Below are 26,537 nucleotides of genomic sequence, written 5' to 3'. Positions count from 1 at the left end.
TCTCTTGGTCTTATCTTCTTTCTTTCAGAAATTACCTGCATTAGAAATAGAAATACATGCCCATAGCTGGAAAAATGCCTAACTTTTTCCTTTGTTAATTAGGTTCTGACTAAGCTTCTAAATAATAGATTTTCTTGAGTTAATTTCAAGATATAAACTTCCTATTATAAAGAAGAATTCTTATCTTTTATGTTTCTGGTTGGATCTTGTTGGATCTTTTATGTTTCTTAATTGTTTTGACAAATGCATTTTAGATCCACGAGCCAGGTCTCTTGAAGATCCCAATAAAGGGTACATGTGCCAATTAAACCTTTTGCAAGTCAAAATCTCAAGTTCCCCCGCTTACCATTTGGCTGGAAATATTAATTTAAGAGGGTGTTCTGCTTCAGAATTTTCTTACGGCTGATTATAATTAATTTATATATAACACAGCAATTTTCATTATCAGCTGACAGTTAATATTTTTATTTTTTAATACATTAAAATAGAGAATAATATATTTATCTTAAGAAATAAAAATATCTACTTTCACTATCTATAAATATCTATCATATTTACGAAAGTATGTGTCCATAAATAAGTGTTAAATTCATAGACTTCAAGAAATAATACTTTTTTTTTCATTTTTACCCCTTGCAAATGACGAATATTAATTGTTATAATTTTCAAAAGTATCTCTTTTTTATTGTAAACTAGCATTAAAGCACAGGTTTTTTAAAGCTGTGGTTTTTTATTTTTTTTATAAATTTTGTCCAAATTAAATGCTAATTCCAATTTTTTTAAAAATTAATTTGTATAATGAAAGCTTTTAATATTAAATTCAAGATTAATTCTTATATTTACCCCTCAATATGCAGGTTTAAAATTTAAAAATATTTAAATGTTAAAAGTAAAAAAATATAAAGTTCTTGCAAATTTAACCATCTGTTTATCCTTAATTTTTCATCTAAAAAGTTTCAAGTTACAATATTTATTTTTTCCGTTGTATAAACTTTAGTTCCAGACTTTTTTTTTAAAAAAAAAAAAAAAGAATTGACTGTAAGTACAAATATTCGTAAAAGAGATTAATCTGCAGCTTAATTAAAAACGACAGTTTATGTAAAAGGTTTTTACATCATTAGACAAAAGGAACTAAATCTTAAAGTGATAGCATATAATTTTCCTATAATAATAAATATTAAAAAATGATTACATATAAATATTTAAAATAATAACATTATTTTTAATTGGTTATGCAAATAATAAAAATATAAAATATTATATTTAACGTTTTCATCAAGCAATATCATCTTTATACTTGTAAAGTCTCCATATATTGTTGAAAGACATATCCTACAATCATAATGCCCTCACTTTTATTTTCCAATTATCTCTATTTTTATTCAAATTTTCAATTATACCGTACTTTACTTTTCACTTGTATTTGATAGTTTACGACTGCAAAAATATGTTAAATAATCTTTAAAAAATGAGAAAAAAAAATTTGAGTAAAAACTACTTACTCTATTAGTGGAAATAGTTGAAATGCAGAAAACATTGAACTTTTAAGACAAAACGAATAATATATTCAAAAGAATGAATTAATACACTTTTATCAAAAATACATAGAAATACAGTGATACAACTTATATATATAATATTTTTAAGAAAGTTAATGTGTTTCTCAAAGTGAACAATTTAAAATTTAAAAAAAGTGTATTACTACACCATTTAAAAAAAATATTAAACGGAAACACTAATAAAAATATACGAATAACCAAATCAAACCAAACGAAAAACACTAATTCAAAATAAATTCAAATCAAAACAATACATTAAATAATCAAATCAAACCAAATTTAAAACACTAATTCAAAATAAATTCAAACCAAACCAATACATTAATATATTGAATAATCAAATCAAATCAAACCAGAAACACTAATTATAAAAAAAATGCCAAGTGCAGCTTAATTGAAAAAATATGCCACATGTAAAATTAAAATGCCAAGTGGATATGCCACACGTCAACTTTCTAGGAAAAAAATGTTTGCTTTATATATATTGATGTAATCAATTTACTTGATAATTTACTACAAATTAAATAAATTAAATAGTATTCTTAAGGGATGAAAAAAAGTATAAATGTGATAGTTATTTATTGACGGAAGGAACACCTTACATGATAATCTACGAACATAATTATACTGTCAATGGTCATTTTTCATTCTAATTCCAATAATAATAATAATAATAATAATAATTAAAATTTTACAAAACAGCTAATATTCATGAGCAAAAATCTATAGTTATCAAAAGTAAATAAAATAAATAAATTTTAGTAAATTATAAAAAATTTTAAAAAATAAAAAGAGAAAGACATCAATTTTTGTGAACACTTGGAGCTCCTCAATGGACAGGTTCCAAGTTTCCAACCATCGAACCGACTTTTTTGCCGCAAATAGTGAGAAAATAAACTAATACGTATTGGGATTTGAATCGCAATAAAGATTAACCATGGTTAAGAGTTTCTAAGTCACAGCAGAAATATTTTTGCTTTATTAATTTTTTTTTTTTGGTAAATATTAGACAGAGCAGACAAAGATTCATAAGTCGTGGAATGCCATGCTAGTCCTAGTCTACCCCAATACATGTGACATACATAAAGTTGAGGTTGACTTCAACAATATAAAAATTGATACATTAATGTAATTTTCTTGGGATACCAAAAAAGGAACGTTGCTTGAGAAATATTTTTGTTTTAGAAGAAATAATAAATGTTGCACGTGGATTAATTAATTATATAAATCATAACAAAACATTACTATTATATGATGGGCAAATGTCAATAAAACACACACAAAATAGTAATAAGATTTGAGGTTCAATGATAAATTTTTATGCAACCAAATTTAACCATTTTCTCCAAATTATACCCTTTCCTACCAACATTGCCTATAAAATAAAATATATTAAGATAAAATAATAATATTTTCAAGTTAAAAATAAAAATATTTTATTTATTTATATAATATTCACAACAAATAATGATTACCTAAAAATAATATGACTCCGTAATAAATAAAATATATTTTTATAAGAGATTTAATCTAAATATAAATAAAATTTTATGCTTAAAAAACCAAAACAAGAACCTAAACTAATATTTTATGCTTATAACTAACTAAAATTTATTATTTTACTTGACTTTTATGAATTTAAATTCCTAAGAAATATTAGTTAGGGCGTTGCTAATCAGTGAATTTTTAGTTAACTTGATAATAAGAGGGAGAATATAAATCCAACGAAAATAATATTTTATTTATTAAATTGGATACAATTTGAAATTATGGTGCTATTATAATTAAAATTGAAGTTCAGGCACTAGGAGAAGAAAGTTGGATTTATGAACTACTCACAAAGTTTGAAAAATTTTTAACGATTTAGCCCATTTTTTATACGTATATTAATTTATCCTTTAAGTTTAATTGTGTTAAAATTATTTTATTATTCCACAAAAAACATGCTTGCGTGGCTAAGTGTTAATGAAAATAATAAATATGAGGGCTAAAATAGTAATATTATAATGAAAGTGAAGCACCAAAATAATAAAATGTTACAAAATATTAAAAGAATAAGTAGTTTAGCAGAGCTAAACCTTAAGAGTAAATCAATGCACTTACTAAAAATTTAAGACAAAATAGTAATTAGGGATAAACTTCAGCAACAAAATAGTAATTATCCCTAAATTAATACTTGAAACTCATATGCGGTTGTAATAGTTTTTATTTGGTAGTGTGAAAGAGTAAAACTCATGTCAATATTAAAAATTAGTTTCTTTATGGTATGACAACAAATTAAATTTAACTATTATATTTTTGTTTAAAAAAAAAGAAAAAATAAAAAAGAAAAAAAGAGTCAACAGTTTGATGTCATGTATCACCAAAGCTAAATGCAAGCTTTTAATAAAGATGTACACATTGCACGCTCTTCATGTCCGGGCGCACGTGACCTCATATCACCAAAAGATAAATTAATATTAATATATATATTAATCACAATCACATTATTTATTTATTTAATAAGAAATTAATTATGTCCCAAGTGGGCTAGGTCAACCGTTCACAACAATGTGTCGTTTTTAAAGAAGAGTCGTATATCAGCTACATGTATGTCGCATGTTGGGTGGAAAATGGGCTGGAACAGGCCCAATTGATATGTTCGGATCTAATCATTTTTGGTTTAGACATTATCACTTCATATTGCTAATAGACTGGGTTATGCTATTCATGTAAAGGATAACCCAAGCCTGCTCGCAAGCAGTCTGAATTCAGCTTAAAAAATATTTAAAAAAATTCGATTCGAATTGAATTCGAGCAAATTTGTTTAGTAAATAAGTCGAATTCGAGCTAATGTATTTAGCTTATAGCTTAAGAGCTAGTTGAGTTTTATAGTGTTTATATATATATATATTCTATTTCGAGCTTCTCAAGCTTAAAATTTTACGAGTTGGATAATTTCTATTGAGCCGAACTTTGATCCTAGGAGATTCGAGCTTGGCTCAACTCATTTACACTCTCATAATGTTATCTGTCCACCGTTCTAAAAGAATTTAAGTCTAAATTTGAATGAATTCTACAAGCCTTGATTCGGTCAAATTTGATTATATTTTTTTTATTTATTTGTTCAAAATTTAAGCACATATTATTGAAAAAAAAAAAAGGAATAGTAATATGTTTTAGTTATTTCAAATTTAAAATTCTCATGTTCTTTTCGTGATAATAATAATAACAATTACATATAGTTTGAATAATGTCTTTCAAAAATAAAAATACACATAGGTCCTTATTAAATTGCAATTTCATATCCAAAATTATTATATGTTCCATCAATAACAATAACTTTACTTCAAAAAAGATTTGTGCATTTTCAATTTTGGCTTCAAAATAGGATAAATATAAATTCATAGTATATATTAAAAAGAAATGTTGAAAGTAGACAATCGAATTGAAGGTTCACCAAATTAATTTAAAAAAAAAAAAATCCTTAGTGTTAATAATTTTAATAAGTAGAAACTGTTTATAAGCGTAATTAAATTAAATAGAGTAATTATTTTTTGTGACAGCAAGCTCAATTTGGTTGAGAAGAAATCAATATATTTTTTCAAATATTAGATTTGAAAAGGATAAAAGATGGATGAGATTAAATTTAAAAGCCTTTTTGGTTAAATGATTGGATTTCTTTCCCTTCATTGGTTTGAAAGAGCAAGATGCCTAGAAAGGTTGAAAGAAATTTATTTTGATCCATTTTTTGGCAATGCCAACCGGAGTGTGCTTTAAAATTTAATGTGGATGAAACTGCAAGAGGAAAACCATGGCCAACTGGTATTGACGGTGTTTTAAGAAACTCTCTTGGTTCAATTATATATGTTTTTTATTAATCGGTAGGAATCTTAGATTCTAATGAAGATGAATTATTAGAAATTTTTAAAGCTGTTGAGTTGTTTAGTCATTGTGATAATTCTTCTATGCATCTCATTGTTGAATCATATCCTAGAAATGTCGTTTTTTTAGTCTCATAAAAAGATAAGCGGTCATGGCAATGGTGGGATCGTTTTAACAAATTTGATTCCTTGCTATGTTCTTTAGTTCAGGTTGATTTTAATTTTGTCAACAAAGATTGTAATTATTTTGCAGACTGTTTAGCTAAGAAGGAAATGTATGCTGCAGAACCTTTTTTTAGCATGGCTTTAAAGTTTGGTTTATTTATGTAATAGCATAGTTATGTTTTTTTTTTTTCTTTTTTTTTTCCTTTTTTCTTATCTCAAGAAGAGATCTGATGGATGTCCCTTCTAGTTTTATTCTACTGAAGAATTTTTATCAGATTTTTTCACTTAATTTGTTTAGGTTACGCTCGGGGGAACCTGTTGGCTGAGGTTAGATTACTTAGATAAGTTAAGTTTTTCCTGACATATTTTATTATATAATAAAATAAATTAATTTCGCTGATCAAAAAAAAATTAACACTTTATAATGTTATGAGTTTAATCAACTAAAATCTTTTGTAATTATAATTAGATTAATTAAAGAATTAGCTATTTTTTTCAGAACAAGTATAAATTCACATATACTACTACAGATTTAAAACATTACATCGTAGTACTATATGAATTTAAAATAAAAATTGTTGATTTCTTTAAATCAAATAATAGCTATAATAAGTAATATGACTAAAAATACAATACTTATGTGAGTAATCTAATTAAGAATAATTCTCTAATTTGATGAAGTAAAAGTCCCGAATGTAAGTAATTCAATCTACTATAAATTTTTTATGTATGTAATTCAATTCAATATATTAATTGTGTTTAATTAAATTAATTAGTATTTTTCAATATCCTAAGGCTATGTTTGGTTTGATGTAAAGCAATGTAATGTAATCAAAGATGTAATGCAATAAAAAATGTAATGTAATGGAATAGAATGTAATTGAGATTTTGTTACTATGTTTACGAACAAAAGCATAAATTGCCCCTTAAACTTTTAAAAAAAAATCCTACGACATCCTTAACTTTGTGAAGACTCGTTTATGTATTTGAAGTGCACTTTTTTATATCATTGTGCACCTTTTCGTGCTAGCAAATAAGAGAGTATAATTAATCGCAGGTAGAAGCGCGAAGTATATAAATTTACGCCAACTTGGAAAAAATGTTTATATTAGCTTCTTTAAGTCCATTTAAACTGCAGATGAACTGTGTGGAAGGGCGCTCTTCAATTATTAATAATAAAAAATTAAATCAAAAGTTATTAATTATATCAAGCTATTAAGGACTATTTAGACTGAAAAATTTTTAAAAAAATAGGCCAAAAAAAAATGATGTAACAAAATAAAAGTTAAAGTCATTGACAATTAATTTTTTTACACAATTTTATATATTTTTATTAAATAAATTAAATTACAACATAAAATTATGGTATTTTGATATTTTTAGTGATTTTCCATTCACCTCTTTCTATTCCTATAACAATAAAAAGATAATTAATAAAGATGTGGTAGTGGTGGTGATGGTGGTGGTTGAGTAGTGGTTGAGGTGGTGGTGGTAGTGGTGGTGGTGGTTGCAGTGGTGATTATGGTGGCGGTGATATAGTGGTGGAGCAGTGGTTATAGTGGTTGTGGTAGTGCTTGCAGTGGTAATAATGGGTTGGTGGTGGTGATAATGGTGGTGGTGATTAAGAATAGGTATAGTCTTTGAGGAATGTAGTGGGCTTTCCATATAGATTTTTTAATGTAACGAATATTCATCAATTTAAATAATGAAGATTACATATGTAATCTCAATTATATTACAAAGTTAAAAAAGTCTAACCAAATAATGTAATTAACTATTTAATGTAATTCACATTCCATTACATGGTTAGTTACATCATACCAAATATAGTCTTGGTTTGATGTAATGCAATCAAAGATGTAATCTAATAAAAAATATAATGGAGCAGAATGAAATTAAAATTGCATTATTATGTTGAGTAATGTAATTGAAAAGCTTTAATCATTTAATTTTTATATTTGTTCACAAATATGCATTAGCACACCACCACCACCACCACTCCACCTTCACAACCACCACAACTACAACTCTACTACCACAACCACCACCATTACCACATCATTATTAGTAAAAGGTAAATGTTTGAATCAAAAGTTGTTGATTGTATCAAGCTATTAAAGATTATTTAAACTTATAAACTAAAAACTGTTTGGACTAAAAAATTAAACAAAAAAAAGTCGAAAAAAATGTAATGTGACAAAATAAAAGTTAAAGTCTTTGAAAATTATTATTTTTACACCTTTTTATATATTTTCGTTGAATAAATTACATTACAATATAAAATTATGTATTTTAATCGTTTTAATAATTATTCATTTCATTCTTTATATTCCTATAATAATAATAAAAATAATTAATAATAATGCAGCGGTATTGCAGTAGTTATGGTGGTGGAATAATGGCTGCAATGGTGGTTGAGAATGGTTATAAGTTTTGAGAAATGTAATGGGCTTTACATATAAAATTTTAATTACATTGCATGATTAAAAAAAAAATCTAGCGAAACGATACACATATAATGTAATTTTCATTCCATTTCGTGGTTGAATATACCGTACCAAATATAGCTGAGAATTCAAAATAACTTTTTGACAAATGACGTAGCGATGGCACTATTAAACGATAACTCGATAAATGTAGTTAATTAAATTAAATATACTATTTTATTCATAAAATCGTTAAATATAGTTGATTAAATTACTATATTTATTGAAAAATGTAATTGAAACAAAAGTAAGCAAAATTTTATTTTTATATTTTAGATTCTGTTTCTTTCCATAAAATAATTTGTAGAAAAATAACTTGATAAAAAATATTTTCATGGAAAACATTTTTCTTCAAAAATATTTTCCAAATGACTTATTTTCCATTGTTTAGTTGTAATATTGAAAATTAGTTAAAAATATTAAAGTCTTTTATCTCATAAAATCATAAAAAAATATTTAATAATAATAGAAATTTTACAATTTAAAAATTTTATTGTTAAATAGGAAAAGACTGCATATATATAAATTATGAAAGCTGCCTGTAATTGATGATAAATGGTGACTAGTGGTAGTAGCTATGATGATTAATAAATTAAAAAACATGGATTTATAAGATTTGCTAATATCCGACGAATGTTTTATCCTCTTGAGAATGATTATTTTACTTAAAAAATGATTTAATTTTTCTTTGACTAGAAAAATATTTTCCGTTGACTTATTCTCAACACTCCAAACAACGGAAAATTGTGAAAAATATTTTCCTACTTTACGGCAACAAACGGAGCCGTAATATTCAATTCAAATGTAATTAGTAATTCATCCTCAAAAAATTATTAACTCTTGAAAAAATCAATATAAAATTCATATAGAAGTTTTCCTCCTATGAAAATAAGGGACAAAACCCCAAAAGAAAAACTAAAAAACTAACTCAGCCAGAGATGAGTCTAGGCCAAGAAGTTCCATACCTGTCCCAACGAAGATGATCCAAGACCAGCAGCGGCGGATCAACAAAAACCATCCTGGAAGAGGGCGCCATGACAGCCATGTTGGCTAGAGAGTCCGCAACCTTGTTAGCTTCCCTGAAACAGTGCAGGAACTTCACCTGCCAATCCCTTGATAGCAACAACTTGATTGAACGAAGCAGATTTAAAAAAAAAAAAATCGTATGAAAATTCATTAGTTTGCCCGAAAAATATTTATTTAATTAATCTAATTATGAATACAACTCTTCCGTGGACTTTTTAAATTCCTTCATCAGCTTTGACCAAAATGACCGAGGAGCCTGCGTAACTGTTTTGCAATATTTAGCCAGAATGATGTGTCATCTTCTACAATCTTTGCTTGATTAAATTCCTTCACCTCAAATGTCATGAATCGATTAAATCTCTTCACTTCATTCCAGAATGACCACCAGAATTCCTTTGCTCGAATACCTTCGTACCTTCTGTACCTGTATTGCAACTCTACACTTATTACTTCTTTTAGAGCTGACCGGAATGAATCATATTGGGCCTCCATACTTATTGCTTCTTCTAGGGCTGATCGAGCTGACTGGAAAAAATTATATTTGTTTTGCAACTCCATACTTATTTCTTCTTCTAGAGCTGACAAGAATAAATTGCATGGTGACTCCATGCTTACTGATTCTTCTACAGCTGATCGCATTCTTATTAATTCTTCTACAGCTGACCGGAACGAATTGTGCTGGGACTCCATATTTATTGCTTCTTTCAGAGCTGACCGCATTCTTATTACCTCTTTTAGAGCTAACTGGATGATTATTACTTCTTCTAGAGCTGACAGAAATAACTTGTATGATGACTTAATATTTGTTGCTTGATCTAGAGCTGACCGGAATGAATTGTATTGCGACTCCATACTTATTGCTTGTTCTGGAGTTGACTGGAATAAACTGTATTGCGACTCCATACTCATTTCTTCAACTGTCAGAATTGACTGAATTAATCCCCGTATTTCGTTCTCACGTACAATGCACATCCCAAAATTTTTGCATCGGTATCTGCTGAAAGTGACTTCCATCTCAGTCGGACTTTGTTCTTCATAAAGATCTATCATGCGATTGGCAACAAAGAAGAAGTAAAGATAGTCTGATTTAAGAAATACATCTCTAGAGAACCCGAGACGATATGAGGTGCTCCATACAAACCCTGTTTTAGCATACACTTTAAATTCACAAGAAGGTAGAGGGAGAGGATACCGTAGGAGACTATTAATCCTAACACAAACAATAAAACCTGCAATGTTCAGCCACTTTTCACATGAAGATAGGCGTTTCTTACTATAGACACTCTGATAGTTGAACCATTCAGGAATTTTAGTTCCAGGTAAACGCACAGAAAATTGAGGGAGCCAATTTATGTTTGCTACTTCAATGCCTTTCTGCATCAAATTTATTACCCATAATAATAAGTTAGCACTTAACACACAAATATTTACTGGGATAAAAAGGAAAGAAAAGAATGATTAGGGAGAGACCTTATGGCAAATTTTTCCAAACTGATCCTTGCTTTGGCACATTTCTTCTATCCTAAGCAGCCGACGGATTTTAAGAAAAGGAAGCATGCAACTTTTCAGCCATCTAAATAATACCACATTGGTATTCTGTTTATAATCATTTAATTTGGAGCAATTTGTGGAATCCATCCGAAAATTCTTTAGATTGTGTTTTTCAGGTAGATGACTAAGTCGAGAAAGACGACTGATGCTTGAAGGTAGGCTTATAAAATTATTTCCACTTAGATCGAGAAATTCCAGCAAGGGGAAGCCTCTGAGGTCACTGGGAATTGCTCCATCACCAAGATTGCAGTAACTTAGATTTAGTTTTTTCAAAGAGGGTACAGCTGACAAAGAAGGAAACACAATGGCCATAGGATTTGAAATCTGTAGTTTTTCCTTTGGCATCAACCATGATGGGAGAAGGAAAGCCCCTTTCTCAGCTAATTCCAGTTCTTGTATACCAATTCCAACTGCATCTAACTCTACCAAACAAGTCATATCCCACAACCTGTCTGGCATTTTCTTTAGTTTTGAACAGCCAAATAACATAAAAGTCTTAAGGGACTTCAAGTCACAAAGGCTATTTGGAAGAGTCACCAGGTTTCTGCATTTCTCCATATTCAGAAAAACAAGCATTTTTAGAACTCCGATAGATTCGTGAACTTCACGCAGACTCTTACATCCTTTAAGATTCAACTCCTTCGGATTTGGGACCTCATGAAAGTCTGGGGTCTTGATTAAGCTTTCAGAGTAACTAAGATCGATGACTTTCAGCATCTCAATGGGCTGTAACGAGATGTACAAAAGAACACATTATTTAATAACACTGATCGAAAGTTCAATCAAGAAGCACATACTTTTATTAATCTCTTCCATAGTTGTTCCATGCAGCTGCATTGCATGTGGAGTTGGACAAGTTCATCTGGCTGAAAATTTGGTGGAAAAGATTCCAAGGATATTTATACCATTCCAAATACATTAATTTATTGGAAAGATATTCAATGTCCTGAGAGGTGTGTACATCTCGGAGTATGAGCAATCTTAGCTCTTTCACTTTGTAAAGACTTTAGCACTCAAGTGTTCCCTTTGTTTCCATGAATGCAGGACTGTATCCTTAACTTGTTTTATTTCCTGATAATTGAAGGTATACAAGAATAATAAACAATAAGAAACAAACCTTAAATTGTTCAGTTACTGAATGGATTGTAATCTGTAACTACAAGTATTGCTTACCATATTCTTTGCTTAAATGTAATAGGCATCCTTCTCAAGCCATAACCTACTAAATAGCGCTGGGTCTTCACGAGATTCTCTACAAACAACTTCTTTTCCCATTTCTTGAAGCAAATGATGCATCCTAAACATATCCAATTTGCGAATTGTTATGAGAGATTTATCAACGAGTTCCCCTATTCCAATATCTGGAAAGAATCTACAACTTTCTAGTACTTTTACCAAATTATCTTTCTCCATTCCATTGAAGAAACATGCAATATGAAGGAAAATTTCTTGTGATTTTTTATTAAGCCCATCATAGCTTAATTGAAGTTTGCATATAATTTTTTCATTAGGAAGTCCTTTGAGTCTATCCAATGCACTGATCCACTCCTTCGTAGATTTACTAGACAAAGAATAACCTAAAACCTCAAGAGCTAAAGGGAGTCCATTGGCATATTTTACAAACTCGTTAGAAAGCTCCACATAATCTTCCATGTGATCATTATTCTTGAAGGCTTTTGAGCAAAAGAGTTTGAAAGGATCCTGATTTTTTAACTCCTCAACCCTTTATATTTCATCTGCTCCGTATTGTTTCAACAGATGTTCATCCCTTGTTATGATGATTCTACTTCCAACACCAAACCATTGTTCATACCTTTTTCCAATCAATAACTCTAATTGCTCTAGCTGATCAACATCATCAAGAATGAACAAAGCCTTTTTACGACGGAATCCATTTCTCATCTCATCGGTTCCTCTATAAACATCATTTACTTGAATGTCTTTATCCGTCAATGTTGCAGATAGAAGTTTTTTCTGTAAAGAAACAATGCCATATTTCCCAGAAGACTCTCTAACATTGTCAAGGAAAAAACTGCCTTAAAAATGACAGTACAATTCCTTGTAAACAACACTAGCAATAGTCGTTTTACCTATTCCGCCCATCCCACATATCCCTATAATTCGAACTTTAATCAGTTGTCCTAAGTCCAAATAATCATATATTATCCGCAACCTGCACTCCATTCCCACAAAATCCTTGGCAATGCTTTGACTTGATCTTCTCAATTGGCCAAGTATGTGTTCAACAATATCTTGAATAAACTCTGACTCATCCCTGTAATGGCAGAGTTGTTATATGTTCAATGAGAAAACAAATAAAAAATAAATGGGTTTTAAATTAGTTTTTCTAAAAATATGTTCAGATCAATAAGAAAAAATAATTCCAGATCTGTCATTTCTTCTCCGTCTTCCCTAAGAATAATTGTAGATTTTATTCATATCATTGAGGACTTCTTTTGCAGTAAAATCTGTCCATAGAATTATATATAATCTAACTTAATCAAAACCAAAGAACAGTAAAACAAAACAAGAATCTAAAAATTAAAATGAAGAATGAAGTTGTTCTAACCTGCCATTTAGATACCGTCCAGAGAGATTGGCCACCTCTGTCGATGCAATTCTCCATCGTCGAACCCTCTTAATGTTGTCTTTGAAAAGTTTTTCATACTCAGTGAAGGGTTCTCCAAATTTACCAGCCTGTTTTCGAACATCACGTGGACTCACATCATAGAAAATGGGCAGAACAGTCTGCCTCCCAGCTTTCTTGCATTCAAAAACTTGTATAAGTTCATTCAAACACCGTTTGGAGTCCGCATAATTTTTCGAAAAATAACTGACCAAGATTCTTGAGTCATGTATTGCTTTAGGGAGCTGGTGAGGGATGGGAACTCCTTTTTGAAGCTCTCTATCGTTCTTGAAGGTAATGATCTCTTTTCGACACAACTCTCTATGCAGATGGCTAGCAAAATTACTTCGAGTGTCTTCACCACTGAAACCAAGGAACACATCCGATTTCCATTGTTGTGCGGAAGGAGCCACAGCTGCAGAAGCAAGAGCCATGAGAGAATTTTCCTCTTTTTTTGGACTATGTTGTGGGCTTCTTTACTAGAATTTATCAACTATGTATTCTTGAATTGCCATGCATTATTGTTATCTGTCGTTCACGAAGGTAAGCTCTAGATAAACTTTTCCCCTTCTCTTTATCTAATAACTGCTCTATTAATTGTGGATTTGAAGGTGAGTTGGTTGAGTGGTTAATCAATGTGGAGAAGTTGGCTTTAACGTTTATTTGAATAATTATTTTTCTCTTTTCTAAAATAAGATATTAAGGATTATTTTAATAAATTCTTCAAAATCCTGGATTTTTTTTAATGATTTGTTAGCGAGTGTCCTCGTAAGTGGAGATGCACACTGAAGATGTAACCATGCTTCTAAGCATGAAAATATTACTGTAACAGGAAAGCCAATAGAGTTTGCTAGAGTATTCTCAGCAACAAAAAGTTCATCTAATTATGATTTAACTTAAATTCAGATCCACAACAATTTCAAACTGACCATCACACCTCCAAATAAACTTGCAATTAAAAAAGGAAAATGTTCAGTTTACTTTGAATGTTAATTTGATATCCAAATATGATAATTGGATTACCCTCACAATGTGTAGGCATTCAACTATAGTTCACAAGATACTTATAACAACTCCTGTGTAATAATTCAATTCAGTTCAACTCAATTCAGAATTAAATCTTTCGTATGCGTGTGCGCGCGCCAAAAACTTCCAGGTATTAAATCATATCAAACATTAGATTATTCGTGGGAAAGAAAAGAACAGTTTGTCCATTACACAATATCAATGGTGCCCATGACTGCTTACATATCTGAATATCATTCAATAAAATCATTTTGCATATCTATCCTGTATTGACCCTGTACCCGAATCAAACGAGAGCACTACTTTGTTGAACTCTCAGTAAAAGAACATTATAAGCAGTAGGCATTTATCTAGATATACTTCCATGTTGAGGTCTAACACCGATTTTTATTTAGTGATACGGTACTAGTCCTGTAACCTCTTGCCAATTTACTTTGAGTAGCTTTATCGAGATCAAAAGCCATAAAAATAAAGAGACAAACAGCCAACCAAACTCTAGCCCTGCGTACAGCGGCCACGCATACTAAATGACAACTCTCACTCATAATGTTAAATCTTCTTTGCATCAATAGACATAAAGATGGGTATTAGCATTTATTTATTTCTTTTTAGCAAAAAGAAAAAAGAACACAAAAATTATGGGCAAGGATTACTACTAGCATCTATCGACTGATTAAAGAAAGGAAATGAGCGTGAACAGCTTTCTTAATTATATCAGACTTTTATCTGGACAAGTAAAATACATAAGAGACTGTTTCCAACACATGGAGTTTCAGTCACAGCCAATTCAAAAATCACTCAATACATACCACAAGAAACCACATTCAATAATTCATTATAAGCCACAGCAGTTCAGAACATGCAGGCTTCACATGTTTCATTAAGCATATATAAGCATCAATGACATATCATTGTATCACTGTTTACTACAGACAGTAAGAAATTACTAGCATGCAGCAGACTTCTCCTCCATGAACATGATGAATTCCAGATTATTTGATTACCTGGATGAACAGCAAAAAGCATCATAAATTTCTTCTTCATTTTCCTTCATTTAATAAGTAATCAATTCATAAAAGGTGGGCAAACAGCAACCAAAAAAAAAAAAAATTTGCAACTACAGTACATTGAAGTTTATAGTCGTGAAGCAGGTTTTTTTTTTCCTTCCAAAAGATTCTCTTTCAAAAGCTTCCTGAAAGAGAATGGAAATATGTAATATAGAACTCCATTTTCAAAAGAAAACCGAACTTTGAATGAAGGTTAGGAGGCTACAGAAAATGTTTTCAACCCCAACACAGTATGCAATGGTATGTGTGAATGAAATTATGAAAGGCAATGCCTGAATACTTACACAATCAAACTATTTGACACAAGACATGAAATGACAATCTAAAATAACCCATAAGGTTGAAGACACATTATACATATCGACACGACTGCTTTCTTCTTTCTTTGCTTTGCCTTTGATCTTCTCCTGATCACTTTTGAACTTCCGGCAATACCTTTTAATGTGCCCCTTCTTCCCACAATGATGGCACACAATATTGGCAAATCTGTTTGATTTACCCCTGCTCTTATTGTTGGTTTAGAAGAGCAGAAAAATAAGAAAGAGAAGGAAAAATTCTGCAAAGAAGGAAAATCTGCAGATTTTGTAAGTGTGGAGAAACAAATATTCACATCTCATTAATTCCATTACAGCATAATGTAAATATTTATACTAGAGTTATTCTAAAGTTTGTTCACCAAACTTCCATAAATTAAAGAAGTTTGTTTACCAAACTTCTATAAGTCAAGGAAGTTTGTTCACCAAATCTACCTAAAAGCAAGGTAGTTCAACTACTTCTTGACTTCAACAAAGTAAAAAAAATCTAAATGACTTTAATAAAATTTCTCCAAAAACTGTCAACAACATTTGCATCAATTTTAGCTTCAATGGAGCTGTAGCTGTAACTTTAACACTCCTCCTTGATGCAAGAGTTGAGACAAACACCAAGTCTATTCCTAAGAAATTCAAATCTTGGTTTTTGCAATGCCTTGATGAAAACATCTGCTGTTTGACCTTCATAACTGCAATGAACAATCTGAATTTTATTTTCCTTTTCAGCTTCACGCATTGCATGGTACTTGATTTTTGTATGCTTTGTTTTTCTATGCAAGATTGGATTTTTAACCATAGCAACAGCTGATTTGTTGTCACAAATTATTTTAGTTAGATTCTCTTGATGAAAATTCATAATCATCTTCAACTCCTCCTCCATGGCAGCTCTCCACTCAGGCAATTTTAAGGCTTCATCCATTTGAGTTGGTTCAAGTGAGACAACATTACATCTATTGTAAATTTCTTCTAGGGATCTTGTTCCTCTAATTGCATAATATTCTTCATCTGATTCTTCTTCATTATCAATTGGAAGTTCTTACTTTTGCTGAAAATTATCTTGTTCAAGAACTGATTTAGAATTTCTTGGCTCCATTTTACTCCAATCCCATTCGCATATCTCATCGAATTTGACATTCTTGCCGACATATACCTGTTTAGTAACAGGATTCAAAATTCTGTAGGCTTTGGATTCATTGTTGTTTTCAACTACTGATGGCAAATCAGCAACTAACTTCTTGGATTGTAGTAATTTTAATGAATTGAAATTAGTGTGACCAAGTCTCTTATGCCACAAATCAGATTCTTCTTTATGACTCGAGCAAGATTCTTCTTCGAAGTTTCTTAAATGTAGAGGAAAGCTTCTCCATTTCATTTTGATTGCAAATAACTTTGAGCCAGAAGAATCACTTATTTCACAAGTTTTATCTTTAAATAGCAAACTATAATTCTTATCCAGCAATTGACCAACCGAAAATAAGCTTTGATTTAGCTCAAGTACATAAAGAACATCGGAAACAAGATTTGTACCTGAAGGAGTTTGTACAATCACAGCTCCTTTGCCTTTGACATCAATAAGCCTCCCATCTCCAAGTCTGACTTTTGAAGAATAGTTTATATCCAAGCTATCGAAATTCACCAAGTTTGGTGTCATGTGGTTAGTGCAGCCACTATCAACAAGCCATGCTTTTTTAGCTTCAATTGAGACATCACATTTTTCGATTTCTTTTGCAGCAAATAGTTGTTCTTCATACTTTTCAGAATTTTCGGTAACTTGTGCATGATGGGCTTGTTTTTGTTGATTCTGGTTTGTAAAACAAACTTTTTCAGTGTGACCAAATTGCTTACAAACCTTACATTGAGCTCCAGGTCTGAACCAGCAGTAGTTCTCAATATGATTTGTTTTTTTGCAATGTGGACAAGGTGGAAATCTATCCTTCCTCCAATTTTTTCTGAAATTCTTCTTCATTTTTGGTTGTTGAGTCACTTCTTCTTCCCTATAGGCTTTTTTTTGTTCTACATCTTTTAGAGCATTTGAAAGCACATTCAATGATATTTGTGACATGTCCCAAGTATCTTCAAGAGAAGAAATCTTGGCTTCAAATTTTTCAGGGAGAGTCACCATAACTTTCTCCACAATTCTCTTTTCTTCTAACTCTTCTCCCAACAATCGAATTTGGTTTACAATTTTCATAACTCTATCAACGTAATCTGTCACCTTTTCATTATCCTTCATTTTCAACATTTCAAATTATTTTCTTAAATTAAATACCTGCACCTGTCTAGTTTTTTCAAATCCATGATACTCAATTTTTAACTTCTCCTAAGCTTCATGTGCTATCTCACATGTCATAATCTTGGTGAAGATAGGATCTGCAACAGCTGCATGGATATAGGACAGAGCTTTTGAAGCCTTAGCAACCTCTTCTTCATGTTGTCTAATTTGATGAAGGGTTGGATTTTGATTAAGAGGTGGAGGTACTCTGTTTTCCTCCACATACTGCCATAATCTAAGCCCTTTGAAATAAGCTCTCATCTTCACAGCCCAAACATGGTAGTTTTCCCCATTAAAATGAGGCGGTGAAAGAGACATAGTGCTAGAAGCCATTTGAGGAAAAGCAAATAAACAGAAAACTTCACAAATTCTGGTTTATTTGGTGTCTTTCTCTATGATTTTCACTCAAACACACACACACAGCCCTTTGAGATCAAGGTTGCTCTGATACCACTTGTTGGTTTAGAAGAGCAGAAAAATAAGAAAGAGAAGGAAAAATTTTGCAGAGAAGGAAAATCTGCAGATTTTGTAAGTGTGGAGAAACAAATATTCACATCTCATTAATTCCATTACAATATAATGTAAATATTTATACTAGAGTTATTCTAAAGTTTGTTCACCAACCTTCCATAAGTCAAAGAAGTTTGTTCACCAAACTTCTATAAGTCAAGGAAGTTTATTCACCAAACTTATATAAGTCAAAGAAGGTTGTTCACCAACCTACCTAAAAGCAAGGTAGTTCAACTACATCTTGACTTCAACAAAGTACAAAAAAATCTAAATGACTTTAACAAAATTTATCCAAAAACTGTCAACAACACTTGCATCAATTTTAGCTTCAATGGAGCTGTAGCTGTAACTTTAACACTTATCTCTTGCATTTGAACTTCTAGATTGACTCCTTCATCTGGGATGATTATTTCTTTTAGCATCTGCTATAAGAATGTCTGACTGAGATAAAGAAGGATTTTGTGCTTTGCGTCTCATTTCTTCATTCAGAACAGCATTTTTAACAAATTTTCAATTAACTCCACTATATGGTGCAGAGTTTATTATTGATATCTTCAAAGTCTCCCAAGACTCTGGTAAGGAGGCAAGCACCATAAGCTGAGAATTTTATCATCAAATTTTATGCCCATATTTGATAGCTGGTGAATAGTCGCCTGCATTTCACTCAAGTGATCTGCTACAGAAGTACCTTCTTGGTATTTGAAATTCATCCGCTTCGTCAAATAAAACAATTGGTTGTTATCGGATTTTGAGACATATAACTCTTCAAGCTTGTCCCATAATGTTCTAGCATGAGTCTCGTTGCAAATGTGGTTGTATACATTATCATTGACAAATTGTCAAATATAGTCGCAAACTTGCTCATGCTCGAAAGCCCATTCACTTGAACCAAACACCGGCAGATGCATTTTGATTACCATAAGGAGATCTCTCATTTTATTTCTCCATATATGGTAATTTGTGCCATTTAGACTGATCATTTTGCTCGTTCTAGCTTCTATGACTTTTGAGTGAATAGTAACCGTATATGTGAATAGTATCAATATACGAGAATAGTAACTGTACACGCAAATAGTACTATACGTGAATAGTATCTGTATGCGTAAATAGTACTATACGTAAATAAGTCGATTCTGCAACATCTTTCCTAGCGGACAGCACCAATGGACTCGTCGTAATATTCTCTTCGTCGTGGTATATTTATTTTCAAAATATATCCACGGATCCGGTACCGCTATCTGACCGGCTTGACCTACCGAAACCTTAGGCTCTAATACCACTTGTTAGGGCACCGGCAATAAAATTACGAAAATAATTACGGCAGCGAAAAAATAGAAATGGAACACACAGAATTTTACATGGTTCACCCTTAACTGTTTAGGGCTATGTCCACGAGACCACCGAATATTTCTTCCACTATTAAAAATAGTAGGCTTACAAAGAGTGTAATACAAAAATAGTGGCACTCAAAAGTGTTTCCCAAAAACACCCCAATAATCTTTACTATTTTTCTAGACCCTTAGTTTTAAGAAAACTAACTCACTCTCTAACTATGCGATTTCAATCGTTTGTTGGTGTGTTTGAAATGAGGCAAATCCTCTCCTATTTATAGGGAAGGAAGATGGGAGAGCCGTGTATAACTCAATCACAGCTCTCCATCTTTGCCAACTTTTATTTCCCCTTTTTTTTCTTGTTTATCATGTGTGGGTCCCATTGAGTAGGCACCGCTACACCAATAACAAAACACAATAACAAACATGTAGGTCCCAATTGAGTGGGCACCACCACAACAAAGTGGTATCAGAGCCGATTTTCCGCACGTTTCGGTATCCACACAACTAAACACGTACTCCAGGGTTGCCGAGTCCAAGTACCGCCCTGTGTCTTGACTCCATGTGGTGTCGAAGCAATGGCGAAGTCCTAGGCACCATAACTCCAAGCAGTGTCGAAGCAATGGCGAAGTCCTAGGCACCATAACTCCAAGCGGTGTCGAAGCAATGGCCCAATCCTAGGCACGGTGCATGTGGATAGGAGCAAGCTTGGCCAGAGTAGAGCCAGAGAAGTGGGTCGAAGTGAGGCATAAAGCAAGAACGGTCCAAGGGCGAGTAGTTCTCCCTCGGCATAAGGACGTGCCGAAGTTTGAGTGGGGGAGGATGTCATGGATAAATTCCGTGACTGTGTTAGGCCCTTATTGAAGAACGTACCTAGCTGCGTTTCAACCTGCGATGGTTGGGGTGGCTTAGCGATTAACTGGAATTCTACCCTAGTGGCCCTTACCCCATGCAAAGTCTGCGTGCAGGCCGGGTATAGTGTCGCGGGGCACAACTGGTCGGGAGCTGGGCCGCTCCCCTGATGGGGCCATGGCAGGGCGAAACCAGTGTGGTACGGTATGGCAAGGCTTGCCTCGGAGCCAAAGTCTCGCCAAGTTGGTAGGCTCCCGGGGCGCCACATGGGCACAGTGCTGCGCGAGACTCCAAGTGTTGTGGTGGTACCCACTCAAGTGGGACCCACATGTTTGTTACTGGTGTTTTGTTATTGGTGTGGCGGTGCCCACTCAATGGGACCCACACACGTGATAAATAAGAAAGAAAAAAGGGAAAGAAAAATTGGCAAAGATGGAGAGCCGTGACTGAGTTATACACGGCTCTCCCGTCTTCCTCTCCTATAAATAGGAGAGGATTTGCCTTATTTCAAACACACCAACAAGCGATTGAAATCGCATAGTTAAGAGAGTTAGTTAGTTTTAATAAAGGGTTCTTAAAACTAAGGGTCTAGAAAAATAGTGAAGATTATTGGATTATTTTTGAAAAACACTTTTGAATGCTACTATTTTTGTATTACACTCTTTGTAAGCCTACTATTTTTAATAGTGGAAGAAATATTCGGAGTTGGTCCCGTGGACGTAGCCCTAAACAGTTAAGGGTGAACCACTTCAAATTCTGTGTGTCCCATTTCTATTTTTCCGCTGCCGTAATTATTTTCGTAATTTTATTGCCGGTGCCCTAACAAGTGGTATCAGAGCCTAAGGTTTCGGTAGGTCAAGCCGGTCAGATAGCGGTACCAGATCCGTGGATATATTTTGAAAACAAATATACCACGACGAAGAGAAAATTACAACGATTCCATTAGTGCTATCCGCTCAGAAATACGTTACAGAATCGACTTAGTGATGAATAGTACTATTTATATATAATACTATTTACATATACAAATACTATTCACGTATAGTACTATTTGCGTGTACAGTTACTATTCTCGTATACTAATATTATTCACATATACGGTTACTATTCACTCAAAAGTCATAGAAGCTAGAACAAGCAAAATGATCAGTCTAAATGGCGCAAATTACCATATATGGAGAAATAAAATAAGAGATCTCGTTATGGTAACCAAAATGCATCTGCCCGTGTTTGGTTCAAGTAAACCAGCAGATAAGACTGATGAAGAATGGGCTTTTGAGCATGAGCAAGTTTGCGGCTATATTTGACAATTTGTCAATGATAATGTATACAACCACATTTGAAATGAGACTCATGCTAGAACATTATGGGACAAGCTTGAAGAGTTATATGCCTCAAAATCCGGCAACAACCAATTGTTTTATTTGACGAAACTGATGAATTTCAAATACCAAGAAGGTACTTCTGTAGCAGATCACTTGAGTGAAATGCAGGCGACTATTCACCAGCTGTCAAATATGGGCATAAAATTTGATGATAAAATCCTCGGCCTTATGGTGCTTGCCTCATTACCAGAGTCTTGGAAGACTTTGAAGATATCAATAACAAACTCTACACCACATAGTGGAGTTAGCTGGGAATTTGTTAAAAATGCTGTTCTGAAGGAAGAAATGAGACGCAAAGCACAGAATCCTTCTTCATCTCAGTCAGACATTCTTTTAGCAGATGCTAAAAGAAATATCCATCCTAGAGGGAGGAGTCAATCTAGAAGTTCAAATGCAAGAGATAAGAGCAGGGGTAAATCAAACAGATTTGCCAATATTGTGTGCCATCATTGTGGGAAGAAGGGACACGTTAAAAGGTATTGCCGGAAGTTCAAAAGTGATCAGGAGAAGATCAAAGGCAAAGCAAAGAAAGAAGAAAGCAGTGATGATGAAGCCAATGTTATTGCTGAGCTCCAACTGTTCATTGAAGACGCTCTCAACATTGCAGCCCAGGAGACCAGTTGGATAATTGATAGTGGGGCTACACTTCATGCAACATCCTAGAGAGAAAATTTTTCATCTTACATACCAGACAATCTGGGCGTAGTCAAGATAGCAGACGGCAAACTGTTGAAAGTCGTCGGTAAATTTAAAGTATTTGGATTGAATAAAGTCCATCTAGAGAAGTTGGAGCTCAAGTGGGATCCACATGTTTGTTACTGGTGTTTTGTTATTGGTGTGGCGGTGCCCACTCAATGGGACCCACACACGTGATAAACAAGAAAAAAAAAAGAGAAAAAAAAATTGACAAAGACGGAGAGCCGTGATTGAGTTATACACGGCTCTCCCGTCTTCCTCTCCTATTATAGCAGAGGATTTGCCTCATTTCAAACACACCAAGCAGCGATTGAAATCGCAAAGTTCAAGGATTAGTTAGTTTTAAGAAAAGGTTCTTAAAACTAAGGGTCTAGAGAAATAATGAAGATTATTGGGGTGTTTTTGTGAAAGTTGTAAGCCTACTATTTTTAATAGTCGAAGAAATATTCGAAGTTGGTCCCGTACACGTAGCCCTAAACAGTTAAAAGTGAACCACATACATCTGTGTATCCCATTTCTATTTTTCCGTTACCGTAATTATTTTCGTAATTTTATTGCCGGTGGCCTAATAGTTTTGTCCTCCCAACAGCACTGTTTGCCAAGTAGTAATGAAACTTGTAATGAAAAGGATGATACTGGATTCAGACTTTAGCAGAATATGAGACAAATTTTTTACTCTGCCTGTAAACAGGGTTCTTCCAAGTACTCCCTCTATTTTTTTTTTCTTTTGTGCAACGGAAACCATACTTAACAATATAACTTATACAAGATCAATATTGTGAAACTCAATTCCCATGCCTTTGCGAGCGTGTGTATATATAATTTTTCTTTTCCTGAGATAATATGCCTAAATCATATGCAAATAATAGTCCAATAAAATTAGAAAATAAACCCAGTAACAAAGAAGTCAAATCAAAGGAGAAAATAAAGAAGAAAACATATTGAACAGAAAAGTTCTATAAAAAATATACTAGCAGTACATTTGAATTAACACTAACACAAGAAATCCTTTCATTTTACCAAAATTCTCAAATTTCGATGGAAGTCCAAAAAAAAATTAATCCAACAAACTCTAAATGGAAATATAAATTTCAAAAAAGAAAAAGAGAAGCAAGTAAAATAGTAGTACTTTTTGGTAGTTAATTGTAGTAGAGTTCGAGGCCCATTCCGTCATGAATCTCGTAGTCCTTGAGGGTAATATGATCTTTATAGATGTTGTACCATTTCTGGATCCGGATCTTCTCGGCTTTGGTACCCGTTTGCGCTGCTACCAGTTTCTTGAGGTCGCCGATGGTATCGTCCTCGTTGCACTTCACTCTCACCTTCTTTCCTAACCGATCGTTCAACACCACTTCCAACATCTTCGCTTCTGTAGATGAAACGCCAAACCCTAACCCTCGAAATCGAATGATCTAATTGAATTGAAACTCGAATTGGATAATCTCTGTCGACTTTCTTTGTATTTATATATGCCTTCCTTAACTGACTTCTATCGTGTGGATTATTCCTTAGTTGACTCGAAAACGTGTTCGTTTAGGGTTTTTTTTTTTTTTTTTTTTTTTTTTTTTTTTTTTTTTTTTTAAATTGTCGTTTAGGGGGTTTTTGTTTTGCTTTGCTTCCTCTTTTCCTTTACCTCCTGCGACTGATTAAATTGTATTCTTTAATTAATTTTTTACAATTAGATGCAATAAAATTTAATGAAAATATTTAAATAAGGATAAAATAGATAAAATAATTAATATTTAATTAACGAAATAAAGGTAATAGTAAATTTGTGATATCAAAAAAGTTTTGGTAATTTTAGAGCATATTCAACTAATAACGGAGCAAGCATAATAATATTAAATAGATGTAATTACCTTTATATTTTGTTAAAAAGGGGTAAAATAAATAGAGAAAGAAAAATAATATGAAATTTATTTCACTTTAAATAATATAATTTATTAAATATATTTATCATTTTTTTAATTTAGAGAGATTCTAATTTTATAAGTCCATAAAGAAAATATATTTTTCAATACTTTCCTCACCTTTTTAAATAAGGAAAAATATTTTTTATATTTTCTTTAGATATTTTCTTTCCTCCAAAAATATTTTTCCTTTTTAAACAAATCCGTAGAAAAAAAGTAATTTTGAGTGATTGTGGATAGAACTAATAAAATTTTTGTAGCAATATCTTTTCATAAAATACATCAATTTCGCCATTTATGTGAGATCTATAAAAAATTTAAGAATTTATATTATCTTATTGAATTCATTTGATTATATAATAATGAAATAAATTTATTTATTTAAGTTGAATTAGTAAATATATTATCTAATTTCATAAATTCTATAATTCATTAAATGAAAAAGACAAAGTTGCCACCATAATCATAAAATGAAACCATATTTTTTTTATTAATATTATTTTTTAATTATTTAGCTCAATTATTTAGAACCATCCAAACAAATCACCCAGTTTATCTCAATTAAAAAAAATGATGATATATAATGAGAAAGAATGTTCAATTTGCCTAGTAAATTTGAAAGCGATATTCAATTTGCCAAAAAATCAATTTTGTTTTACAATTTATTTTCTAAATTTGCACCAAAAGAATAAAAAGTCTAATTTTTTATCAAAAAATTAAATATTTCATTTAAATGAAATATAATTAAAAATTAATAAAATATTTGACTTAAATCAAATATAACTAAAAAACAACTAAACAAAAAATAGTAATAAATATATTTCAAACTAAATATTCAATAGCCATTAAAGATTTTTCTAATTATATGATTCTTTGAAACCAAATATTTTTGTTTGGTTATTTTTTAAATTAAAGACAAGATTGAAACGACCCGAAAATTTAATTTCGTAGAATTTTCATTTAAAAAAATAAAATTTTTATTTCAACCAATAAGATTACACCAGCTAGTATTTTATTATTGCTAAACTAGACCCGTAAACCAATTCGATTTTTTTCGAAAACCAAGCTAATTGAGCCAAATCATAGAATTAGACCAAACCGGTTCGAATCGAACCGGAATGGTCTAGAAGCCCAAGATTTTTCTTTCTTTTCTTTTTCTTTTTCTTTTTTTTCTTTCTTTCCCCTTCTCTTTCCTTGCGCCAGTGACAGCGCGCGACCTCACTGCCTCTCCTCTCTTGTTTTCTGACCACCAGAACCAGCGCCTCCTCGCCGTCGACTCCTCGCCGCAGCAGCCCGCCTTCCTTCCCTTCTCTCCGTTTTCATTTCTGGTGAGCGCAAGAGTCACAGCGAAGCTGGGGACCTTAGCGCGATCGAGACAGTCGCGTCTCCGTCCTTCCCTCCGAGCAACTCCGACTATACTCTCCGACGAGGTAAGTTGATTGTCCTCCCATTTCACTCCTTTAGAAATCATTTTGCATAGATTAGGCGATTTAACGCAGGAATTGATCAAAATGGGACTTAGGGATTTAAGAAATAAAAATTGGGATTTTGTTAGATATTGACATAAATTGTAGTAGTTGGCTATAGAACTGAGTTCTATATGAAATTTGCTGCGTCTTGGCGTAAGAATTGCAAGATTTAGGAACCAAGGTACCTCCGGCCACCATAGACGGCGGCGACAGCGGTGGATTCGGTGACCAGATTTCCTCATAGGCAGTATATTCCAATTTTTTTTTTTTACATAGAATCTAGTTTTGCAATTAGTTTTTGCACTTTGATATTGTATAGTGTTCGAATCATTAGACGACAGAAATCGAAAATTAGGCTTCTAAGCCGTAAATATCACAGAAAGTTAAATTAAGGAGGGGTTGGTAGAAATGCAGTAGCTAAGTTATTGGGTA

The 26,537-nt window shown here is 32.1% G+C and overlaps 2 protein-coding genes and 1 pseudogene across 4 annotated transcripts; all 3 read right to left on the bottom strand.

Moving 5' to 3' along the window:
* Positions 1 to 8,900: 8,900 nt before the first annotated feature.
* On the bottom strand, positions 8,901 to 12,659 carry LOC110008689 (TMV resistance protein N). Its single transcript, XM_089722379.1, has 3 exons — positions 11,824 to 12,659; positions 10,570 to 11,721; positions 8,901 to 10,473 (listed from the first exon to the last, which is right to left on the bottom strand). The coding sequence occupies exons 2-3, from the start codon at positions 11,365 to 11,367 to the stop codon at positions 9,328 to 9,330; spliced, it is 1,944 nt and encodes a 647-aa protein (XP_089578505.1). The 5' UTR covers positions 11,368 to 11,721; positions 11,824 to 12,659; the 3' UTR covers positions 8,901 to 9,327.
* LOC149495807 (TMV resistance protein N-like) lies at positions 11,820 to 18,285 on the bottom strand (annotated as a pseudogene). The gene is made up of 6 exons (XR_016321378.1): positions 18,024 to 18,285; positions 17,665 to 17,774; positions 17,149 to 17,481; positions 16,721 to 16,830; positions 13,220 to 13,750; positions 11,820 to 12,925 (listed from the first exon to the last, which is right to left on the bottom strand). The product of XR_016321378.1 is annotated as a TMV resistance protein N-like (transcript).
* On the bottom strand, positions 14,990 to 24,208 carry LOC105650909 (ubiquitin-like protein 5). 2 transcript variants are annotated; one of them, XM_089722839.1, is made up of 2 exons: positions 23,856 to 24,201; positions 14,990 to 15,306 (listed from the first exon to the last, which is right to left on the bottom strand). In XM_089722839.1, exon 1 carries the CDS (start codon positions 24,085 to 24,087, stop codon positions 23,866 to 23,868), a length of 222 nt encoding a protein of 73 aa, XP_089578965.1. In that variant the 5' UTR covers positions 24,088 to 24,201; the 3' UTR covers positions 14,990 to 15,306; positions 23,856 to 23,865. The 2 variants fall into 2 exon arrangements, with proteins under 2 accessions (XP_089578965.1, XP_089578966.1); XM_089722840.1 differs by lacking the exon at positions 14,990 to 15,306 and adding an exon at positions 15,426 to 15,494 and having other exon boundaries at positions 23,856 to 24,208.
* Between the last annotated feature and the right edge of the window lie 2,329 nt (positions 24,209 to 26,537).

Source organism: Jatropha curcas, chromosome 6, assembly GCF_041381405.1.
Source record: "Jatropha curcas cultivar XTBG-Jc1 chromosome 6, XTBG_Jcur_1.0, whole genome shotgun sequence".
In the NCBI taxonomy this organism is placed as follows: Eukaryota; Viridiplantae; Streptophyta; class Magnoliopsida; order Malpighiales; family Euphorbiaceae; genus Jatropha; species Jatropha curcas.
The sequence above is the reverse complement of the archived record's forward strand: the minus strand, read 5'-3'. Positions and strand labels throughout refer to the sequence as shown.

Excerpts from the sequence above, each read along its gene's own strand:
- LOC105650909 (XM_089722840.1), bottom strand. The coding sequence starts at position 24,087 with ATGTTGGAAGTGGTGTTGAACGATCGGTTAGGAAAGAAGGTGAGAGTG.
- LOC110008689 (XM_089722379.1), bottom strand. The coding sequence starts at position 11,367 with ATGCTGAAAGTCATCGATCTTAGTTACTCTGAAAGCTTAATCAAGACC. Across the intron at positions 10,474-10,569 it reads TTGGAAAAATTTGCCATAAG|AAAGGCATTGAAGTAGCAAA; the intron begins GTCTCTCCCTAA and ends AATTTGATGCAG.